The following is a 22,112-nucleotide window of genomic DNA, read 5'->3' on the forward strand; positions in this document are numbered from 1 at the left end:
TCTATACGTTGAAGAATCACAACAACAACAACTCTAATCCTAATTTGCAGAAATTGATTAAGTAGAGCAAATACTTCTTACTATTAAGATTTTATTTGGTGTTTAGAAAAGAATTGGCGAAGAATAATCCAGAGTATGAAAATGCATCATGACTGCATCCCAAGAAAATCAGCTCCTCTGCGAAGGAAGTTTTTAGGAAGTATTTAGACAATGACTCTAGGAAATTCTGTAATTTGATATATCAAAAAAGAAGAATAAGCAAAATAAATATATGAAATAAAAGATAAAATAAAATAATAAGGATGATACAAGGTTTGAAATAAATTTAAAAAAAAAAAAAAAAAAAAAAAAAAAAAAGAAGAAGAAGAAGAAGAAGAAAAGAAAAGAAAGGAAAGGTAGAATCGGAACAATAAGGATAACATAAGATTTGGAAAAGAATACAAAAGAGAGAGAGATAAAAAAAGAACAAAAAAAATTGAGATAAAGTGAGATTTGATATTATCTCAAGAATCAAACAAGCGTAGGAGATTTTGTAGGCTATAACATAGGAAGACCAAAATTTAGTTACGATATAATACAAGATATTGTTGATGACATTTTAGGATCAACAAAATAACGTATCACATGCAATAGAGGTGTTTTGTCATGATTTAAAGTAATCTTGTTGTTTGCTATTTTTCAAATGATAATGTAATTACCGCTATATGTCTAGATATCCCAATTATAGGAAGAGTTCAAGGACGAAAATAACACTAAACATAGGGTTCCAAGTGTGAAATTGGGCCGGTGTAAGTGGGCCGATGACATGGATGGGTTGTCATGAACCTGAGCTGGGCCCATGGTTTGAGTCATCCCAAATCCGAACCGAGTGGTTCGTAGAGTTCGCTCCCTGATATTTGCAAATGAGTGGAGGGCACCCGGCAATGGCATCCTCCAGAAAATTCACTTCTATCAATCATCTTCATCTCCCTAAATCAATTTCAATTACAATCCGTATTCTCACGCGAAAAATACTATAAACAAATCCAGAGATTCTTCTTCTTCCACCTCCGCTCCGAGTTTACAGATTTCTTATCTTCCTCGTTTTTCGCGGCCTTGTCCTAATGATTCTACAAGCTTCGTCCTTCAATATCGCCGTCCCACTCTCCGGTTCCCCCCTCCGATGTTCCCGTCATCGCCATGTCGTACGAGCTCAAGGTAACAGATTGTAAATCTTGTTTTTCTGATGTATGGAAGTAATTTGTTCAAATCTCGAGATTCTACCGTTAATTTGTGTTTGCTGCGTCGCTTTCTGTTGATTGATTGATGTAGAGGTCGAACTTCGAAGTTCTTGACGATTGTTATTGTTCTTGTCGAGTATTGTAAGATAATGCGGATGGAATTTCTTTCTTACTTGCTATTTCAGCGGAACCGTCCGAGAAGTCGGTCGAAATAATGAGGAAATTCTCGGAGCAGTATGCTCGTAAGTCAGGAACGTATTTCTGTGTAGACAAGGGGGTTACTGCTGTTGTAATCAAGGTTCTTTTCTGAGTTTTTACTTCTGGTATTAATTAATATCTGATTGTTTCTTCGTAGAATTTCATTTTTCCACCTTACTTTCTTTAGCAATGAAGTTGCTTGAGTGTTTTACATGATCGTGTTTATCTGTTGACGTTTGTGGAAACATCCCATTGATCACGCGTAATGAATTGATAAGTTTTCTAGTCAATTGCTCTCAAGATGAACAGCAATTTGTTAGTTAGTGAAGCAGTTGAATGTAAGAAACTTCGGTATGTCTGTGCTCTCACAGGTGGACGTTAACTTGAATAAAATTTGATTGCCTACTACAATCGCTTAAAAACACTTCTAGATATTGCTGATAAAGTTAGTAACCGTAGCTTTTAGTTTTACAATGGGAAGCTGATTATTGGCTTAACCAGAGATATATTGCTCATGAATTGGGTTGAATAGTTGTCTTGTCGTGAGATGAAATTGTTAGATGTTACGTTGGAATTGTGGATTTCTTTTATTTGATCATTTCTTTAGCCGTTCCTTTTATTAATTGATTGAATGTCGTTGATTTGTAATTAGTGTAAGAGAAGCTCATGTTAGATCTAAACAGGGACTGGCAGATCACAAAGATACATTGGGTGCACCACTTTGTCCCTGTCGGTCAGTGTTTCTCATGCTTTATGTAGAAATCCTGTATTCTTTTCTAGAACTAATGGTAGTTCAAACAATCTTTAATGAAAATTCAAATAGTTCGATGATTTCTTTTTCAGGCATTATGATGACAAACCTGCTGAGGTTGCACAAGGTTTTTGGAACTGTCCATGTGTGCCAATGAGAGAGAGGTATAATATGTACTTGTAGCTAATGACTGATTTGCAAAAAAAGTTGAAAGATGCATGGGGAAATTTCTTTTTTCCTAACTGGAATTCATAAAATTATGGACATGCCTCACTGTATTATACTCGTAAAACTATGTTGTCACTTGATTTATTGACTGGCTCAATGTTCCGCATTAAGATTATTCAGCTTGATAAACCTTATTTTTATAAAAAAGGAAAAGAGGAGGGGATGGGAGATTATGGGGGGATACATTTTCTTTTCTTTTCTTTTCTTTTATTAGATGATCGGTGCTATTTCACACATGAAGAGTAGAGGTTTACATTCATGAAGTGACTTAGAATTATTCCCATGGTAATCTGGTAAACTGAATTGGTACTCAGTTAGTCACACATAACCAAGCTGTTCACTTTTTAGTAAGGAGGTTTTAGGGCTGGTTTATTGTTATATTTGATAGAGGAAATTTGCTATTCTTCCCGAGAATAATGTGGTAGCAAGCTGACATTCAAGGCCCTTGGTTATTGGAATGGTTTTAGGAAGCAAGGAAATGTAAACCATAAGGACGTTCTTACTCATTTCATCCCTATCAGACACATGTGATCTGAAAATTATGTTTTTCTTGGCAGGAAAGAGTGTCACTGCATGCTTTTCCTGACACCCGAGAACGACTTTGCAGGCAATGATCAGGTAATTCTTATCAATTAATCTTGACCTCATAGGTTGACCCTACTTATAATTTATGGAAGCAATCTCAGTGAAATGACTGCATACTGAAAAGATGATGTAAATTACGACCTACTTTAACAGGATCTGTTATGTCCTTGCGTTCTAATGATTTAAATTATCAAATGGTGTGCGGGTTATTGCTAGACACTTTCACCATTACAAAATGCAACTATTTCCTTTTCTTGTTAGTTTCATCCTCTCAATATTAACTAGTTCTACTCCTTGAAACACTCTGCTATATGTGAAACTGAAGGTGGCACATATCACAAATTCTTGTAGTGCTGAACCTCGAAAGTTAAGCATGAGCTGTGCCATCTGAGCTAAACTGCAATTATTATCATTATTTACTCAGCGTATCTGCTGGATTTTTTTTTTCATTCCTTTTTTCTGCAGGCAATCTCCTTGGAAGATATCAGGGCAACAACAGCAAACATGTAACACCTAATTTCCACCATGTTATTTTCATTGAACAGTAATTCATATTGTGGTATTGACAAAAACGGGTGGAAATATACAAGTATAAATATGTATGTAACAGTAACTCTATATGCTGATGAGATAATGAATGGTTCTGCCATATCTGCTTCTGACAAATAATTGGATTTCTTCTCACACGACCGGCCAACGCCAAGTAAGGTTTCAGTGAATGCAGATACTAAATCCCTTTTTGCTATAACTTTTAATGGTTTTGTAACATGTAAGTTTTGATGATTGAGGAATATTTGGTTTAGCTTCATTTGGCTGGGGTTCACTCTGCACTCAGCTCCATAGATGGATGATTGGTTTGGGGTGGAGGATTCTATGCAAGCAAATATAAAAAAGGGTGAAAAATACGAATAATTAGGAGAACAAAAAGCACTTAAGCTAAGCTAAGCCTGCAATTTTAGGGAAAAGGGGCATTTTTTAGGGTACGTTTGATAAAGTTATGGTTTTCCATTTTCTGTTTTTGAAGTTTATTTATTTAAATTTTTATATCGTATAAATTATAACTTTTGAGATCAAATTGTAGTTTCTTTCATCTGATTTTAGATATGTAAGTTAGACTAGAATTATTCCATTATTACTAAAAGAATAGACCAGATATTAATATTTTCGTCCATAGCATATAAAGTTACATAGTCACTATGGATTTGAAAGAAATAGTTTTTATTTATTGTTGTTATTATTAATTTGGCCTTGAGAAGTTAGACTCTGATTTTTTAAAATGTAAAGATCCGAAATGGATAATAATTATCGGAGAGTATCTTAGTAACATTTTATACACTACTATGACTTGTTTTTTCATGTGTTTAGATTATTAAATTTACAAATAGATATTTTAAAGTTCATTTGATTTCTCACTTTTGTAATTATTGATAAAAAAAAAACTGGTTCCAATTAAGAAGAAAGATAGTCCCAAATTGGACATAAAACAATAAGAAGAAAGTTTTTTTTTTTTTTTTTTTTTCCGTGGCACCAACAAAGAGTAAATATGCATGAAACATATATACAAAGCATGTCTTTTTTTTAAGTATAACAAGATTGCAAGGAAATAAGTCTCAAAGAAAGGAGTGTATTACCATTGAGTTGAAGTGATGTGTAACGTTGAATAAATTTAAGAAAATTATATGGTTGAAGAGAGAGAAAATTTGAAAAAATTCTACATTTGAAGAGAATAATTAGATTGTACTTTTCAAGTGGTATATATTAAATCTTGAACTTTTGAATTTATATCAATTTAAATCACAAACTGATAATTATATCGATTTAAACCTAAACTTTTATGAATGTATCAATTTAAACTCTTTTAAACCCTAAACTTTGGGGATTGTATTAATTTAAACCTTAAACTAATAATTGTATCAATTTAAATTCTGAACTTTCATAATTGTAACTTAAATCCTCCATTATGTTTTATTTAGATATACTTATATGAAAGTTCAAGGTTTAAATTGTGTATTTATGAAAATTTAGGGTTTAAATTGATATAATCCTCAAAGTTTAAAGTTTAAATCGATACCATTTTTAATTTGGGTTTAAATTGATACAATTTTCAAAATTAGTATAAACTGATATTTGCCGGCGACTCTAAAATTTATTTTATTTTTCATTCTTATTTCAAGGAATAAATTAGATTCCAATGTTAACTTAACTATTATTAGTTGGAAGCATTGAATTTATATACTATGGTATATTTCATATAGTTGTTAGAATATTTTCAAATTCTTAATAAAATATTATGAGGTATATTTTAAATAATCAATTCTTAACAAAATTTTATGAGGTATATTTTAAATAATCATGAATCTGTATGAAAAAAGTGAAACCAATGAAAATAGAAAAAAAAATTATTAAAAGTATCTTCTCTCCAATTAAATTAAATAAAAGAAAAAATCTCAACAAATAAATGTATTTTCTCATCCCATTTGAAAATATGAAAAAAAATCATTAAGAAAGTTTTAAAATTAGAAAAATATATATAAAAATCAGGAATAAAAACAATGAAAATGGATAAATTTATCCAAAAATAATATTAAAAAATCTTTATTGAAAAAATTAAAATTTAAAGACATTATTGAAATATAGGATGTAAAAATAGTTTTTCACATAACAATCCTATAAAAAAAAAAAAAAAAAAAAAACCAAAAGTTATATGCACAAATTACATGTGATCAAGGCGCTGCGGCCCAGCACAGAGCGGCTCGGCCAATTTGCTCAAACCTTGGCGCGTACCGTACGATTCCCCTCACGTCATCATCTTCTTCATTTTTTCCCAACTCCTTACAGTTTGATTATTACTTCATCTATTCTAGGGTTTCATTGCATCTCTGTTGATGAATTTTCCACCTCTCCATTCTATTCCATTCCTTTTTGTGGTTCCTATATAGCTCGATCCCTCAATTCTTTCTGAGTTTTCGTTTCTGGAGATGTCGAGGCCCCAAGTCACCATCACTCTCGGCCGCTCTGGTCAGGTAATCCAATGCCTATGCACCTACTCACGACTTCCTTTACTTTGTTCTTTGGGGCCTCGTTCGCTTAATTTTCGACGATTATTGAGCTACGGTTTATCGAATCATTTTCAGGTGGTGAAAAGAGGAGGTTCTTCTTCTTCAGACTTCGCACAATCGAATATTGATTCTGGACCTGAGCCAAGAAGAAAACGATATATTGAGAGATCAGCAGATAATGCAGAGGATTTGTTTTCATCCACAAATAAGCGGTTTGTTTTCTTTTTCTCTCTTTCTTTATTGATTATTAGCAGCATTGGGATCCAGGCGTGTTTGTTTATCTAGTTGATTTCTTCTTACATTCATAGGCGTACTCCAACCGGAAAATTGAACGAGATTGTTGCCCTATTTATTTATTTCTTCAAGTCTAATTTGATTTCAATGTTCTTATAGATCTCAATTTTAGTGCAGCTTTTAAGATAATAGCACTCCTTTCATTATGTCTATTGTGTGAAGTTGGCATTGCTCCTTCTTGTTGTTGCATGCTAAAGAGCCCCTAAAACTTTAACAATTCGAAAAAAGTAGTTTCCATATGATGATGACTTATTGGATATTTTGGTCTTTATGAATGTCTCATTTGTATAGTAATTTTAGCAAGTTTTTAGAATATGTATTCTGAATGTCCCATGCCTTAGTTGGGTATTCTCTTAGCAGGCAACGTGGAGTCGGTCTTCATTGGAGTTCAAGTGGCGAAAGAAAAAACGGTACAAGCCTGTTCTATACTTGTGTTATTGTATTTTCTTTTTTTACATGTATTGTTTTTCTGTGAGCTCGTGGTTACTTCAGTTCTTATTCAAATAAAGCCTACAGAGTTGGTCAAAATGATCTTCGCTTGAAACTTATGCGCAAAAATCAATCTAAGAAAATTGGTATTGGGGAAGAACACTCCAGGATGGACTTGCACAATCAATTATCGAAAAATTCTCTGCTCTCAACTAGTGGAGATGTAATACATCGTAGGCATGAATTTAGAGGGAGCAATCTTATAAGGCAAACACATTCCAGAGAAAGTGCTGATGATCTATACCTAGAACATTCACAGAGGAAAAGTACTGTTTCATATGTTGACAGGATGAGAGTTAGATCCCCAGATGGGATCATGAAAAGCTCCAAGGGGCATTCACCTCCTAAATACGATGATGAGTTTAGGAGAACCTCATTTATGAGAGAAACAGATCGTTCTAGAGATGAATGGTTTTCTAGGAACAGCATTGTTGATAGTTACAGGTCTGTAGACTCAGCACCTGTGAAAATGAAAGGTGCCCTCCCTGTGTCTGGCAAGGCAGCTAAGGATCTCGCAGCAATAAGTGGCACCATGCAGAGAAGTTCCCCAATGGTATACTTTTTAGATGTTCAGCTTATTGTTCTAATTTAGTGTGCCAATTCAATTTATTAGATTTTACAATCTTATAGATTGGCTCATCTTAGACACCAAATCGAGCCTTCTGTTGCTAAATCTCATTAATGATCGTTGTGCAGGGAGAGGTTCCTCTTTCTGTTGCTGGCTTGTTGAATTCGCTTGGTTTGGGGAAATATGCCATTCACTTTCAGGCAGAAGAAGTAAGTTATCTCAGCTTTTATTTTATTTGTCTAAGGGTGTTTAATGTATGTATCTTACTGGAAAAATCCATTTTAAGATGTAAATTCTTGCACACAACCACCGGGCTTTTTATTTTTCCATGTGAATGTTATGTATGAAGTTCCTTGTGGCTTAGCTGAGATATGATGGCGATTGTCTATGGCCTTTTAATATGTGGTATATGAATTTAGATTCTTTTTGTAAATTATATCTGGCAGATTGATATGACAGCTTTGAGACAGATGGGAGACAAGGATCTTAAAGAGTTGGGGATACCGATGGTACTTTCATTTCCCTGGCCTTCTACGATTGTCTAGCTCTAATTGAAATACATTTTTGGGTTGCAAACTTGCTTTCACTCCTGCATGACGTACTTGCCTCACTGTAATTTTGATAAACCTATCTTTCAACAGAGCTAGGTTTCTTATTTTAAAAAATAAATAGAGAATGACCTTAGGATTCGTGTGTCATACAATGAAGATCCAGTCGACAAAGTTTTGGGTTGGGCTTGTGAGTGAGTGACCTTAGGATTCAATCAAAATGTCCTGGATGGATTCTAATGTTGAATGTTCCATGAGCTTCTTAAGTGTCATAATTTTATAAAGACTTACCAATATTTCTAGAGTATATTTTATCTGCGTTCCTTGTTTTTAATGGGAATGGTTGTGAGATAGATAGGGCTCGTAAATTAGTTTCAGTTCATAACTATTGGAATTCGAATTAACTAGTACAGTATCATTATGCCACCAAATACAAACATCTCATTTCTGGATAGATTGTTCTCATGCAAGCCTAAAAACGAATATCCCCTAACTAGCATCAGTAATACCATAGTCTCAATTTGGCTTCTATGTTATATTGGTTATCTAAATGTTGTTCACCTGTGGCATTGTTATTCATCAGATTGATTAGTATTGCCAAAGAAGCGTGTGCCATAAGGCATGTGTTATATGCAACTATCAAATCATTTGATAAAAAGTACTGTAGATGTAGTAGTTGCCACTTTGCTAACTAGCCTATTAAAGAATTTGACTTGGAGTTTCAATATCAATATCATCCAAGCTGATGTATCCATTTGGCCATTTTGTAATCATGAGCTTCATCTTGTTCTTTTGGATTGAAGTCATTTTTTTCAGTTAAGATTGGACTCTTTTTACAATTGGAGCTTGTTTTTGTATGTTCTTGTATATTCTTTCATTTCTCTCTCTGAGTATCTTCTTATTATTATTATTGTTTTTAATTTTTTCTTAATATATATATTGATGTATCCATAGAAAATTTATTGAGCTGGACCTGTGATTCTTAATTAACAGGGCCCAAGGAAAAAGATTCTTCTCGCCTTGTTGCCCCGTTCTAAGCAGCCACTGCCATCATCACTCTCAATGGCTCGAGCATAGAGTTTTGCAGTTCTTATGTCTATCTTCCGAAATGTGTATGGATGTATTGATCTGGATTACTAAATTTGATTTTATGCTTGATAACTTATTCCATTTATATGTTAGAGCCCCTTCTTGGGATGTTTTATTTGTATGTATAAACAGTTTGAGGATAAATTAAGCAGTAGAATCAGTTGTTTATAGTGCATACTTTGACCTCTGCCTCACCAATGCTGTTCTTAGCATGCATGAATAAAACTTTGAACAATTTACTTGTTGGGAATGGAGTCAATAGCTCCAATTCATATATGTAAGATTTCATCATGAGAATTTCATACACAAATGGATGTCATATGCTACATTCAAACTAACATCGATATGCTTGAACCTTAAGGTTAGACTTCATGTGCTTGTCCCTTCTCTCACATTCCATGCAGGAAGCAGAACAGGTTAAGAAAACAAATTAAACAATCAGTATGACTCTTTTGATGCTACTCGTGCTACTATAGCATTGTGGAAGAAGGGAAGTGTGCCTGGCCTCACCATCTGACTTGCAAGTCAAAATGGTACTTCATATAGCTTTGCTTGTTTGCATCAATGGCTACTGCCCATGCTTTATTAACTTCTGAATACGAGGAGATCAAGAAGATCAACCGGTTTTAGTGTACGCTTCTGGCGATCTTTGGTGGCTGCTTCCACTCTCATCTGAAGAAAACAGGGGAATTTTCTATAACAAAGCAACATGGGTAGCTGGTGAAGGTTTCCTTCTCTCTCTCTTAATGTGAACTTGATTTGTATTTATTCTTTCAAAATCTCCAAAAAAGTAATGTTGGACCATAATGGAATTAGAGAATCAGATTCCTCGACATCAATGATAGAGACCTCTGAGAAAGTCTGTCTATTTCTTTTAAATTGTTTACTTTTACACTTTCCATTCATGCCTTCATGAAAATCTTTATTGAAAATAAAGCCAAAATGGGTTGTATTATTTATTGCTTAGGGAGAAGAGAAGCGTGTGGACTATTTTCTTTGGCTTTCAGAAGAATGAGAAGCTAACAGTTAAAAGGTACTAACCTTTACCTATTAAATCTAATCTTGCATCATAGTAAATGTTGAATTTTTGGTTAATTGCGCTATCAAAATTGATCATTATTGTATGTTTTTTAAAACTACCTTCCTTAAGGTCGGTTTATTGCCGGATTTGGTGGAGAAATATGGTGGTTTTTATAAATTTTGTTTGGTTATTCCACTTTGGTTTGAAATTTTATTTCAATTTTTTGGTTGTTTTCGAGACGAACGATTCTGGTCATTCGTTTTTAAAGATATTAGGTAAAATTATCTTTTTCCACAACAAAAAAAAAAAAAAGGAAAAAGAAAAGAAAGAAAAGGACTATCTGACTTTTTTTTGTTATTTTAGGGAGCCTATTGACCTGAATTGATGGGATCACTTTTGAAAAGATCATTTTAGGTTAAATTCTAAATTTGATCCTCATAGTTTGAAGAAAGAATTTAGCACGTAAATATTCCTTACATTAGAGATTATTTTTGAGTATTTTATGATATTGAGTCGTATAGACTATTTATGAGGTTTTATCAAACCAATAATGACTAGATTACTAAATTCTAATTTTATGCAAATTTGTAATTTAATTACAATTTTGTTTTGGTAAGTTAGCGGTTAGGTTTAGGGTTTAGCACACAATCATTAAATTCAAATTAGTTTGCTAACTGTTGTTTTTTAACTTTCATTATTTGATATTAATTCGATGCTTGTTAGGGTAATATTTATTTAAGAAAATATGAAAAAAAAATGTAAAAAGAGAAAAGGGTGAATAAATGCCTTACATGATAATAATATAAAACGCAAAATAACCAAAGGTAGACTTTTTGGTTTGGGATCTCAAAGGGGAGGGCCAAATCACACCTGTTTGAGTAAACTTAGGAAACAGCCAAACAAAAAGTAATGTGCCACTTTGTAAAGCACAAAAGAACCACTTTTGTAAAGTTAAAAACATAATTGAGATTAGAATTAGGGTTAGGAAGAGAAGAGTTTTGTGGCCAATGTTCTTAATCTTCTTTACAGTTCGAATTGACTGTCAACTAGTTTTCTATCATTTTATTAATGTTAATGGAAGACTGTAGCACAAATTTTATTATTTTCTCAAATTTCTTATAAATAAAGGCAATTGGTTGGAGGTCGAATGGTATTGAGTTTTCTATGGGGTTTCTTTTCTTGTTTTTTACCTGGATTTCTCTAGAGGTGAAAAAGCTTAGTTGATAGTTAACTTTACCAAAATTAGTCAAATTGAGCATAGTTCGATAGACAACTTCAAGGTTAGAACTTAGAGGTTCAATTCCCTACTCCACATATGGTCTAAAAAAATTACTAAAACTATAGTGTTCAACATATTTAACTAGTGTCGTGGTGTCTAAAAATCAATGTTTTTCTTAATGGAACATTGTGGGATAAGTTACAAGTTTAGCCTTTGGACTTTCAAATTTGTATTAAAAGAGTTTTCAAGATTTTGAAAAATGTCCAATGTTCAAATCATCCTTTTGATAAAGGGCTAAGAGGTCATGGGTTCAATCTATGGTGGTCATCTATCTAAGATTTAATATCCTATGAGTTTTCTTGACACCTGAATATTATAAGGTCAGATGAATTGTCTCGTGAGATTAGTTACACTTAAAAGACCCAAATATATAGTAAAATATGTCTGATCTATTAGACAATAAAAAAAATGATCTATTGGACACAAAATTTTAAGTATATGATTATGTCACTTTTTTAAAAAAAAAAAAATTAAAGATTAGACACAAGCTTAAAAATTGGGAAACTAAACTTATAATTTAAGTAATTTCTTTGTTTACATTTGTTAGTCTCTAAGTTAGTTTACATGTACCTTGACTAATCTTACGAGATAACTTGATCCTACAATATTTAGGTATCAAGAAAACTCATAGAATATTAAATAAGTAGGTGAATACCATGAATTGAACTCCTTCCCTTTTAACCATTTATCAAATTCAATATCTTTTATTTACTATTAAGTCAAACCACGATGGGTTATAATTTTAGTAATTATTTTAATAGATTGAAAGGCATGGGTCATAAAGGAGAGTTAAAACAATAACCTTGGTAAAAGGAATTAATGACAATTTACAACCAAAAATGAAGGAGCTTTTCATGATTATTACTAATTTGCCCTTTGTTCAAACCCCAGAGAAAGAAAGAGAAGAAGAAGGAAAAAGAAAGCATGGAAGAGAGAAAGGTGGAATCAAAATCACTTTTAGAAAAGAAAGGGAGAGATTGTCCAGGCTAGACCTCACATTTAAAATCAACTCACTCCTCAATTGCTTCACACTCTTAACAATTAAGCATCCAATAACATTGCTAAAGTTATGTTAGCCTTCTTTCAGTCCACAATTCCAAAAAAAAAAAAAAAAAAAAAAAAAAAAAAAAAAAAAAGTTATCCCACCCACTTACTCCACACAAATAAAAATAATAATAATAATTTATCATAATAGCTAAATTAATAATTTAATGATAATGATAAAAGAAAAAAGAAAAACAAAGGAAGGAAAATGGAGAATATTAACAAGCTTTTCCACTTTTAAGCATTAAAGTTGGGCAAAGTAAGCAACATTAATTAAGCCTTTACATCTGTTTCCATGCAAAAGGGTCTAATTTAGCAAATTATAAACTGCCACGTCATCACTAAACCCTCTAAATTTTCTCTGTTGCTTCACGGATTTAATTCCAAAAAGAAAATTAAAGAGTTTTACCAATTTCTTTTCTTTTCTTTTCTTTTCTTTTACATTGTGATTTCCATTACAAAACCAAAGGAAAAATGTATATGAAATCAAAACCCATTGGCTATGAATTGAGTGTGATTTTTCCTTCAATCCAACCACTTTTTTTTTCCTTTCTAAATTATTGCTTTATAATGCCTCAAGTCACTAGATGATTTATCTTGATATATATATTCAATTTTACAAATGTATAAGAAAATGCCATTTAATTTAAGTTGTTTTTGTAACCATTTCGTTTTTTTTCCCGAAAATTGAGCCTATTTCCTCACAATTTCTTATCGTGATTTGCATCTTTTCAAGTACAATGGTTGAATTCTTAGCCAAATTTTAAAAACAAAACAAATTTTTAAAAGCTACTTCTTTCAATTTTTAAATTTTGGCTTGGTTTTTTAAACCATTAGTAAAATATATATAACAAATGAAGAAATTTGGAGGTGGACGTAGTGTCTATAAGTTTAATTTTTTAAAAACAAAAACAAAAAACAAAATAGTTACCAAATAAGATCTTAGTTATTTGATTTTCATATGTTTTTAATATATTTCAATCAAGTAGTTTAATTAAGGATATGTTTGACAAAGGTTTTGGTTTTAGCTTACTATTTTGAAACTTTAAATTTTATAATTGGTTAAAGATTGGGACCTTTAATGTAACTCTCTCTCATTTTATTGTTTCTCAAAGTTTTACTATTCTTAGGTAGTGTGGCCATGCCATGGAAATAATGGAAGGCTACTTCTCATATGGCAACTTTGGATAATAAATAGTTTTTTTTTTATTTAAGATTTTTGTTTTGTGGCTATCAATTTAGCTCTTATAAGTAGCTATACAATCAAATTATTGGGAACAATACTATAGATAGTAAATTAATATCACAGATTTGAATAAATCAACTTCCATATAAATATAATTCCACATCATTGTGAAAAAAGTTGAGTTACATTTTAATCCTTGAATTTTTAGGTTTATATCTATTTGGTTTACGAACTCTAGTAAGTTTTTAAATTTTTAAACTTCGTGTCTTATAGTTATCTAACTTTAAAAATGTTTAATAAGTTTTTAAACTTTTAATTTTGTGTCTAATATATAACCTTAATATATTCAAACTGTTAAAATAATCAATCGATCTATTAGATATGTATTTAAATTTTATAAACCTTAAGGTTTGAATATCGTGTACGATCAATAGATTTTAAAAAATATATATCGAATAGGTAAAAAAAACTATTAAAAATAAAATTGAAAATTTAGGGACCAAGTAAACATAAAACTCAAAACTTAAAACCTCATTCGTAATCATTTGTTTTTTTTTTTTTTTTTTGAATAAAACTTTCATCTATTGATTTATTTGTTTCGTTGTCTACATGTATAGTGTTTTTAAAATCTAGAGAGTTTCGAAAAGTGAAAAAAGTATTTTTTATAAAAATTGTTATTTATTTTTAGAATTTGACACAGAATTAAAATATTTAATCATAAAAATATGATTTTGATCAAATGTAAAAATTTCATGATATGACCAACTTATCCTCGTATACCACTAAACTTATGATTTGATCTAATGTAAATCTAAACCAATTTTTCTAAGGGAAAAAAAAGGCAAATTTGTCATTCAACACATAAATCTAAGCAAATCATATATATATTTAGTTCAATCTAACCCAAACTTAAATAACTTTTTTTCTTTCGAGAAAAAATATATCCAACCTATTTTTAGTCCCAAAACCTTATAATAAACCATTATCTCTAACCATATTAAATTTCGATATTTACTAAAAAGATATATATATATATATGTATGTATATATTGCATTTGAATTGCTCAAAATATCCCCCTTTTTGAAGAAAAAAAATAGAGCAATCAATATTCTTTAGGCTTATTCCACAAAAGTCAAAATCATATGGTCGTAAATCATTTAAAAAAATATGTGAACATAAAACATTAAATTGGAGCTTCTTCCATGGCAGAGTATTGAAAGTTAATTAACCAATGGGGATTGGCATTAGCATATTCTATTTTATCCCAAAACACTCAGATTTTTCTTCTACACTTACTTGGGATTTACTTAACTTTACTCTTTCTCGATTCCGCTGATATTCTCAAACCCCAAAATCTCTCTCTCCCTTCTTCTCTCTTTGATTCGATTCTGTTGAGCCCTCCACGGACTCAGTCCACTGTACACCGCTCTTCTTCAGCTTTCTCAGCCGCTCTTACCTTACCGGACTTCCTTTCTCTGCACAAATCATGGAGCTTCAACAACAATTCATGGAGCCCTTTGATTGACATCCTTTTTCTTCTTAAAAGGGTTTTTTTTCCTCTTTGAATTCTGAATCTGAGATTCGAAAATGGAGTTTCAGGAGGGTTTGATGAAGTTTATGGTTCATAGACATATTAAACCCAACTGGGTTTTGGAGAAGGATTCTCCATCTGTTGCAGTTTCGGAGATAACTAATAGTCCTCGACGGAAATGGCGGATTTTCAGTCGGTCTTCTTCTTCCCCATTTCCGTCCAAACCCCAATTGAAGGAAATACCCAAAGAATTGCTTTGTCCGATTACTGGGTCTTTAATGGCGGACCCTGTAATTGTCTCCTCTGGTCATACTTTTGAAGCTGCTTGTGTTCAGGTTTGTAAAGATTTAGGGTTGAATCCGACTTTGTTAGATGGTTCGAAACCGGATTTCTCCTCTGTTATCCCAAATCTGGCTCTTAAATCCGCCATTTTCAATTGGTGTAAAAATTCCTCTTCTGAACCTCCTAAACCGCTCGATTTCTCCTCTGCTGAAAAGCTCGTTCGAAAATTCATGGCGGCTCACAGTAAAAGCGATGAGGAATTGATTCAAGGGATTGCTGAGAATCCTGTGGTCCGATTCAACCATGCCGCCACTGAAGTCACTCGTCGGAGCTCTCATTTCCACTCGAGCTCCGATGAATCTGTAAGCGCCGCCGTTCCTACTCTGCCTCTTCCTCTTACGACTCGGCCGAGTTGCTGTTCTTCGTCTTCTTCCTCTGACGTCGAGATCATTGGTACTCTGAACTTGCCTGAAGAAGAAGAGATCATAGCGAAGCTTAAAAGTTCTCAGGTTATTGAGATTGAAGAGGCTGTGACTACGCTGAGAAAAATCACAAGAACTCGAGAGGACAGCAGGGTTCATCTCTGTTCTCCTTTGGTTCTCTCCGCTCTGCGATCTCTCATCGTCTCAAGGTACACTGGCGTTCAAGTGAATGCAGTTGCAGCGCTTGTAAATCTATCTTTAGAGAATGTGAACAAGGTCAAGATCGTACGGTCGGGGATTCTCCCTAATTTGATCGATGTTCTGAAAGGGGGATCGCCGGAGGTTCAGGAACATGCTGCCGGCGCCATTTTCAGCTTAGCTCTCGAGGACGACAACAAGACGGCAATCGGCGTATTGGGTGCTCTGCCACCATTGATACGGCTGTTGGTATCCGACTCGGAGCAAACTCGGCACGACTCAGCTCTTGCTCTTTACCACTTATCACACGTTCAGAGCAACCGTTCGAAGCTTGTGAAACTTGGGTCGGTGCCGGTTTTTCTCGGGATGGTGAAATCCCGCCACATGGCCGGCTGTATTTTGCTGATTTTGTGTAACATAGCAGCTTGTTTTGAGGGCCGGGCGGCGTTATTGGACTCTGGTGCGGTGGAGTGTTTGGTGGGGATGTTGAGGGAGAACGAGTTAGACTCTGAATCGACTCGGGAGAGTTGTGTGGCGGTTCTGTTTGGACTGAGTTACGGCGGTTTGAGGTTCAAAGGTCTGGCAAAAACCGCCGGAGCAATGGATGTTTTCATGGCGATCGAGAAAAATGGAACTGAGAGATCAAAAGAGAAGGTGAAGAGAATCATTGAGTATATGAAAGCCAGAGATGAGGAAGCTGAGGACGTGAATTGGGAGGAATTGCTCGACTCAGGTTGTTTCGGCAGCCGAACTCGGTGTCGACTGGGTGCTGGAATGGACAGATCCACCGCAAACTCGTCTGAGTTCTGAATAGAACTCATTTGAATCTGTAAACTTGGGATTTTTTTTTTCTTTTTCGTTTATCATTTGGGTTGTGAATATTAGTGAACAACAAACCCCTTTTGATTTGATTTGATTTTTAACTCTGTTTTTTTCCTTCATCTTCATCTTCATCTGTTTCCTTTTTTCTCTTTTCCTGGTGAAGATGCCAAATAAAAGCCTTCTAAAGAAGCGACCTCAAAATTTTGTATTGTGTAATTTCTGTAATTTGTGTATTGTGATTCATTACAATCTTCATCTTTACCACAGAAAAATCGCATTTCCCTCTATTATAATTCCTGAGTTTCTTTACTTTCATTTCAATGATTACAATAAGATCAAGAGAAAACAGAGCAATGAGGCCATTTTCTTTCTCCCCCTATAAATTTCTATCCATATTCCATAGATTCAATACAACAAATCAATCATATCTTATAAGAACAATGAAAAAAGGGTTTATATTTATATATATATATATAATCGAAATTCGAATAAAATACGAATTCTGATCAATTAAAAGCATCGCACCTGCGTCTGATTTCTCCTTCATTCCCCACTTTGACGCCATAGCCACCCAGCTTCACCATCGCTTGAGCAAACGCAGTGAAGAACACGCTCTCATCTGCAGCGTATTTCTCCACCCACGGCCTCGTTCTTGGATCGCTATAAAATCCACCATCGGACTTCAAAAGTCCTAACCCCTTTTGCAGATTCTTGAAATACATATTGTCGAATTTGTTGGGCGTCATTATATCGTTAAAAACCGACAGAGTTGGATTCTTCTGGTAATCGGCGCAAGCTCTCTGTAACCCCAATGCGAATCGAGGGTTGTAATGGCTATCGTAAGGTGGGGATTTACTGTAATTGAAGATCCCAGATGTAAACTCCTTGCAATGCGAGAAGCCAATTGAATGAGCGCCGTTTAACGCCACCATTTCCTGAACGGAAAATCCTCTGGAGGCGAAAATTCTGATGATCTCAGAGACCGACATTGTAGGTCTAGGGAGCGTACCTTCAATAGCGGAGGCTTTGGAAACTTTGGCGTCTTTGCGGCCGAGGAAGACAGTGTAGTAAGGGCCGCCAACCATGGTGAGGAGGTCGCGAGTAGCGGCGGCGAGGATGTCAGCGCAGGAGACGGTGTTGGGGCAGGAGAGTTCGAGGGCGGTTTTAGCCCGGACGATAAGGTCGAAGGCGTCACCGGGGAGGGAGAGGTTGATGTCGGCATTGCGCTCAGCGACGTTGAAGGGGGTGGAGGAGATGAGGATGGAGGCATCGCAGCCGTTGGGGAGACAGTCGTGGAAGAAGAGGCGGAGAGTGGCGGCGGCGGTGGTGGGGGTGGTGATTTGCTTGTTGGTGACAGTGTCGCGGATGATTTGAGAAAATGCAGGGCAGGAATTCCGGTAGTAGTCGGCAGAGAGATCGGCGGCGGAGGAGGAGGAATGAGAGAAAACAGAGAGGAGGAGGAGGAGGAAGAAGAAGAAGAGAAACTCCATGGGGATGAGAGAAAGAGAGAATGAGAATTGAGAAAAATGGCAAAGTGAAGATCAAGTGAAGAAGAAGATGGGAAGAGAAGGGACCCACAATCGGAAGGATTTTGATATTTGCGGCCATAGGAAGGTTGCCGACGGCGTGGTGGAGCAGGTGAATCCAGCCAAAAACTCTGAGCTCATTCTATGGTGAAATTTTCAACTTATCCTTTATCCCTACCAAAACGGCTATTAAATATACCTTTTTAACGCCCTCGTTTAAATATGTCCATGGATATTTCTAATAAATTTTATAAAAACACCACCTATTTTCAAAAATATCTAAATTATGTTTTTTTATTTTATTTATCCTTCATGTCAAACTTGAGCTTATATATAACGGATAATTTTTTACTCGTTTATATTTTTCCATCCTTCGCAACCTGCATACTTTTAGAAAATTCTATCAACTTTTGAGTTTCTCCTCAGAGTCATGCATGCTTTTCTTAAAATTTAAAAATCACACCACAAATTAAAATCCATTTAGAAATTTAGATAATTGTGCAAACATATATTTGGGTAAGATTTGAAAGATTTCATAAATTGCATAGGATTTGCAAAGATTACATAATATTTGAAAAAACATGATACAAGGTAGATGTTGGGCAATCGATAGTTTGAATTTAAGATAAAAAAAAAATTAATCTTTTATTCAAATATCGATAGTCGGTCTAGGTTGGGAAGGATGGAGAGAAGCTATTTCAACAAATTTTTTAAAAGAGTGATAGTCATTACAAAATATAACATTTGAGGGTTATTTTTTAAAATTTCCCATATATTTTAGTTCAACATGACTGATTCTTTATTGAAGATGTATTTGAAATATATTTTCACGTGTTTAATTTAAAAATAACTCATCTATAATTAGTATGTTTATAACAAAGTGGGCATATATTTGTATTTTTATTTTCCGTATTTGTAAAATGAAAACCAAAATAAAGTAATGGATAAAAGCTTAATTTTGAAATATAATATTAGGATAATTGCGATGGATATCATTTTTAGTGATAATGACTAAATGTGTAACAATATTTTTTTAAAAAAAATGTAAATATAGCAAAGTTTATCAATTATACGCTCGATTATCTAAATTTTGATATATCTATAATTTTCACTTTATTTTTTATTTTTTATTATTTTTTATTTTTTATTTTTTACGTTGTGTTATATCTACTATTTACTTGATTCCTATATAAAATTATCTTTCTAGAAAAAAAGGAAAATAAATTTATAATATGTAATCTATATTTTTGAAGATCCTAAAAACTTGTAAATAATGATCTTAAAATTCTCTGTTTGAATCACACCATCAAAAGAAAAGATACTCTAAATATTGTATTATTGTTTTAGAAAATCAACCCACCAAATACAAATTTATTAAATCATTCGAAAATTTGAAGACAATAAATGGAATTTAGATTTAGACAAAATAAAAATAAAATTTGATGGAGTTAGAAATTTCTTGATGGATATGCTTATGCAATTTGTCTTATGTTTGTCACAAGAGACAACTAAATCTATAAAAAGAAATAAAGTAATACTAGGATAATTCAATGAAGTATTCAATTAATTGGCCAAAGTAAAATTTTAGTTTCTTTTAAAACAAATTAATACTACAAATGTGGGCTGCAGCCTATAAAAATTAAAATAAAAAAAGCTATTAAGACACACCTATATTCCTATGAGTACTCTTGATCACTAGTTCATTAAATATATATGGATGTCGTTATTGCAATCTAAATAAATTAAATGCTAGAAATGCAAGCACTGGAATTTTTAAAATGAAGGGTTTAATTAAGAAATTATTATTAAAAAATGTTGTTGCATGAACCACGGCGGGTTGTTTGGGAGTTTTTGGATGTTGATGAGCTAACATGCAAAAGAAATTGCACCGATCTAGTGAGCCACATATTTTGATGCTTAAGTTAGCAATTGAAGTGTTCAGTGCAATTAAGTATGTAATTTTGCATATCTCGTGAAATAGTGTCATTGACCTATTTATAAGGTTCATTGCCTGATACATATTGTTGGTAGTGTAAACATGAGGAATGTTGAGATGACAGTACGGTGACAGTTAGTTCGATTTACCCATTACTCCTTTCATGAAATAGGTAAAAACTCACTTTAGTCATCCGCCAATGGAAGCCTTTTTAGACAACATTCTTAGGGGACATTTGGGGCATTGAGTTGGTTATTACGTTACTATAGTCATAGTTTGTGTTCAGAGTGTAGACTATTTTAGTCATGGTTATAATAGTTTATGTTTTGGGTGCGAACTTTTTTTTTTTTTTTTTTGAGTAAAAACTAGTAAATAGTGTAGCAAAGAAGAAAATAGAGATTGAATGAGAAATAGTAAACACGGTAGCAAAGCGGGTTTTGAAATATCATTTGATATACTTAATTGTAAGTTATAAATGGTTGTAAACACTGCTAACATATTTGATGTCCCAAATATAGAATAGATTATTGCCCCAAACGTCACCTTAAGGATCTCTGAATTTGGGGTTAGACAAGTGGACAAACCTTACCACACTTCAAAATGATTTCACAAAACATGTCATTCATTGTCTTTGAGTCTCATATTGCATTTATATGTGATGTTACAATCTTGGTCCCACTTAGTATATATAACTCCATAAATTTTAGTTTTTTCTTTCTATAAGCTAATGTTATAAAACATCGGTAAAAATTTAGAGGTTGTTTAGAGCGTAGAATTAGTTATGATAGTATAAAATTATTATAGACTATGCGATTATCATAATATATGTTTGGGATGCAAATTATTTTAATATGGATTTAAGAAGCCTTTATTTGAATTCCAGAAATACAAGAGAAACAAACTCTCAGCACACAATATAAAAAGGTAAGGGGAAAGAAGACCCCTTTGCCTCAGTCCTTTAGAAAGAACGAACCTTTCCTTAGGAACTCCATTGAGAAGAACTTCAAATTTGACGATATCTACACACCGCATCACCAAAAGATCCAATCGTAAATGAAACCTAAGCTAAGCATCACATCTCGGAAGAGAAAACTCACTACATTCGATCATAAGCTTTACTAATGTCAATTTTTATAGTTATTCAACCAATTTTACCTTTCATAGAATAATTTAAATCGTTCTTGAGTTTGTGGATGATAGGAGATTAAACTTGTTTTGATTTAAACTGTTCATGCATATACTGTTTTTCTCTTTCTTAAATTTCGTGTGCTTAAGATAAAATTTGTCTAAGGTTAAGATATTTATAGATTTGGTCCAATATTTTTATTTAATATTTCTTTTTCTTTTTTTTCTTTATTTCAAAGTACTTATTACTTATTCTATTTTATTTTTCTTTATTTTAATTTAATTCAATTTCTTCCTAAGTTTAATTTTAATTTTATTTATTTATTAGGTTTGCATTAGTTAGTTATTTATTTACTTGTTTTATTATTTTAATTTTGTTATTGGCATATCTACCATTTTTATCCTTATCCTTATTATTATTATTTTATTATTTTATTTTCTATTTGTTTTATTCTATTAACTTTCTTCTATCTTCTTTTTTGTTATTTTACTTGTTTTATTTATCTTATTATTATTATTTCTTTTTTATTTATTTTTTTCATCTTCTTATTATTATTAGTTTCTAATTTATGTTTATTATTATTATTATTATGTTATTTTATTTATTTACTTAATTGTTATTTTTTTCTTTTTCTTTTTTCTCTCCAACATTATTCTTTCCCTTCCTCAATTCTCTCCTTTTTTTCAACCTCCTTCCTCCCTTCACATTT

At 32.9% G+C, this 22,112-nt stretch overlaps 4 protein-coding genes across 6 annotated transcripts; 3 read left to right on the plus strand and 1 right to left on the minus strand.

Annotated features, from left to right (window-relative positions):
- The first annotated feature begins 914 nt into the window (after positions 1-914).
- On the plus strand, positions 915-3,666 carry LOC120080581 (ferredoxin-thioredoxin reductase catalytic chain, chloroplastic). Its single transcript, XM_039035298.1, has 6 exons — positions 915-1,197; positions 1,406-1,518; positions 2,102-2,151; positions 2,262-2,333; positions 2,955-3,015; positions 3,448-3,666. The coding sequence occupies exons 1-6, from the start codon at positions 1,104-1,106 to the stop codon at positions 3,490-3,492; spliced, it is 435 nt and encodes a 144-aa protein (XP_038891226.1). The 5' UTR covers positions 915-1,103; the 3' UTR covers positions 3,493-3,666.
- A 2,040-nt stretch (positions 3,667-5,706) lies between these two features.
- LOC120079045 (ankyrin repeat and SAM domain-containing protein 6-like) lies at positions 5,707-9,891 on the plus strand. Of its 3 annotated transcripts, none has more exons than XM_039033230.1 (8): positions 5,707-6,005; positions 6,117-6,253; positions 6,696-6,745; positions 6,845-7,377; positions 7,521-7,601; positions 7,839-7,901; positions 8,934-9,060; positions 9,434-9,891. In XM_039033230.1, the coding sequence occupies exons 1-7, from the start codon at positions 5,961-5,963 to the stop codon at positions 9,015-9,017; spliced, it is 993 nt and encodes a 330-aa protein (XP_038889158.1). In that variant the 5' UTR covers positions 5,707-5,960; the 3' UTR covers positions 9,018-9,060; positions 9,434-9,891. The 3 variants fall into 3 exon arrangements, with proteins under 3 accessions (XP_038889158.1, XP_038889159.1, XP_038889157.1); XM_039033231.1 differs by having other exon boundaries at positions 8,934-9,052; XM_039033229.1 differs by lacking the exon at positions 9,434-9,891 and having other exon boundaries at positions 5,708-6,005; positions 8,934-9,227.
- A 4,773-nt stretch (positions 9,892-14,664) lies between these two features.
- LOC120079043 (U-box domain-containing protein 40) lies at positions 14,665-17,079 on the plus strand. The gene has a single exon (XM_039033227.1). The coding sequence runs from the start codon at positions 15,148-15,150 to the stop codon at positions 16,801-16,803; it is 1,656 nt and encodes a 551-aa protein (XP_038889155.1). The 5' UTR covers positions 14,665-15,147; the 3' UTR covers positions 16,804-17,079.
- Positions 17,080-17,306: 227 nt separating this feature from the next.
- Positions 17,307-18,569, minus strand: LOC120079044 (peroxidase 31-like). Its single transcript, XM_039033228.1, is given in 3 exon segments — positions 17,307-18,317; positions 18,320-18,382; positions 18,385-18,569. Coding segments are annotated over 3 exon segments (1,098 nt in total). The 5' UTR covers positions 18,424-18,569; the 3' UTR covers positions 17,307-17,321.
- Positions 18,570-22,112: the final 3,543 nt, after the last annotated feature.

Source organism: Benincasa hispida, chromosome 6 (assembly GCF_009727055.1).
Source record: "Benincasa hispida cultivar B227 chromosome 6, ASM972705v1, whole genome shotgun sequence".
Classification (NCBI taxonomy): domain Eukaryota; kingdom Viridiplantae; phylum Streptophyta; class Magnoliopsida; order Cucurbitales; family Cucurbitaceae; genus Benincasa; species Benincasa hispida.

Coding starts and splice junctions, on each gene's coding strand:
- LOC120080581 (XM_039035298.1), top strand. CDS start 1,104: ATGATTCTACAAGCTTCGTCCTTCAATATCGCCGTCCCACTCTCCGGT. Junction 1,519..2,101: donor TTACTGCTGTTGTAATCAAG/GTTCTTTTCTGA, acceptor AGATCTAAACAG/GGACTGGCAGATCACAAAGA. Junction 2,334..2,954: donor TGTGTGCCAATGAGAGAGAG/GTATAATATGTA, acceptor TTTTCTTGGCAG/GAAAGAGTGTCACTGCATGC.
- LOC120079045 (XM_039033230.1), top strand. CDS start 5,961: ATGTCGAGGCCCCAAGTCACCATCACTCTCGGCCGCTCTGGTCAG. Junction 7,602..7,838: donor TTCACTTTCAGGCAGAAGAA/GTAAGTTATCTC, acceptor TATATCTGGCAG/ATTGATATGACAGCTTTGAG. Junction 7,902..8,933: donor AAGAGTTGGGGATACCGATG/GTACTTTCATTT, acceptor CTTAATTAACAG/GGCCCAAGGAAAAAGATTCT.
- LOC120079043 (XM_039033227.1), top strand. CDS start 15,148: ATGGAGTTTCAGGAGGGTTTGATGAAGTTTATGGTTCATAGACATATT.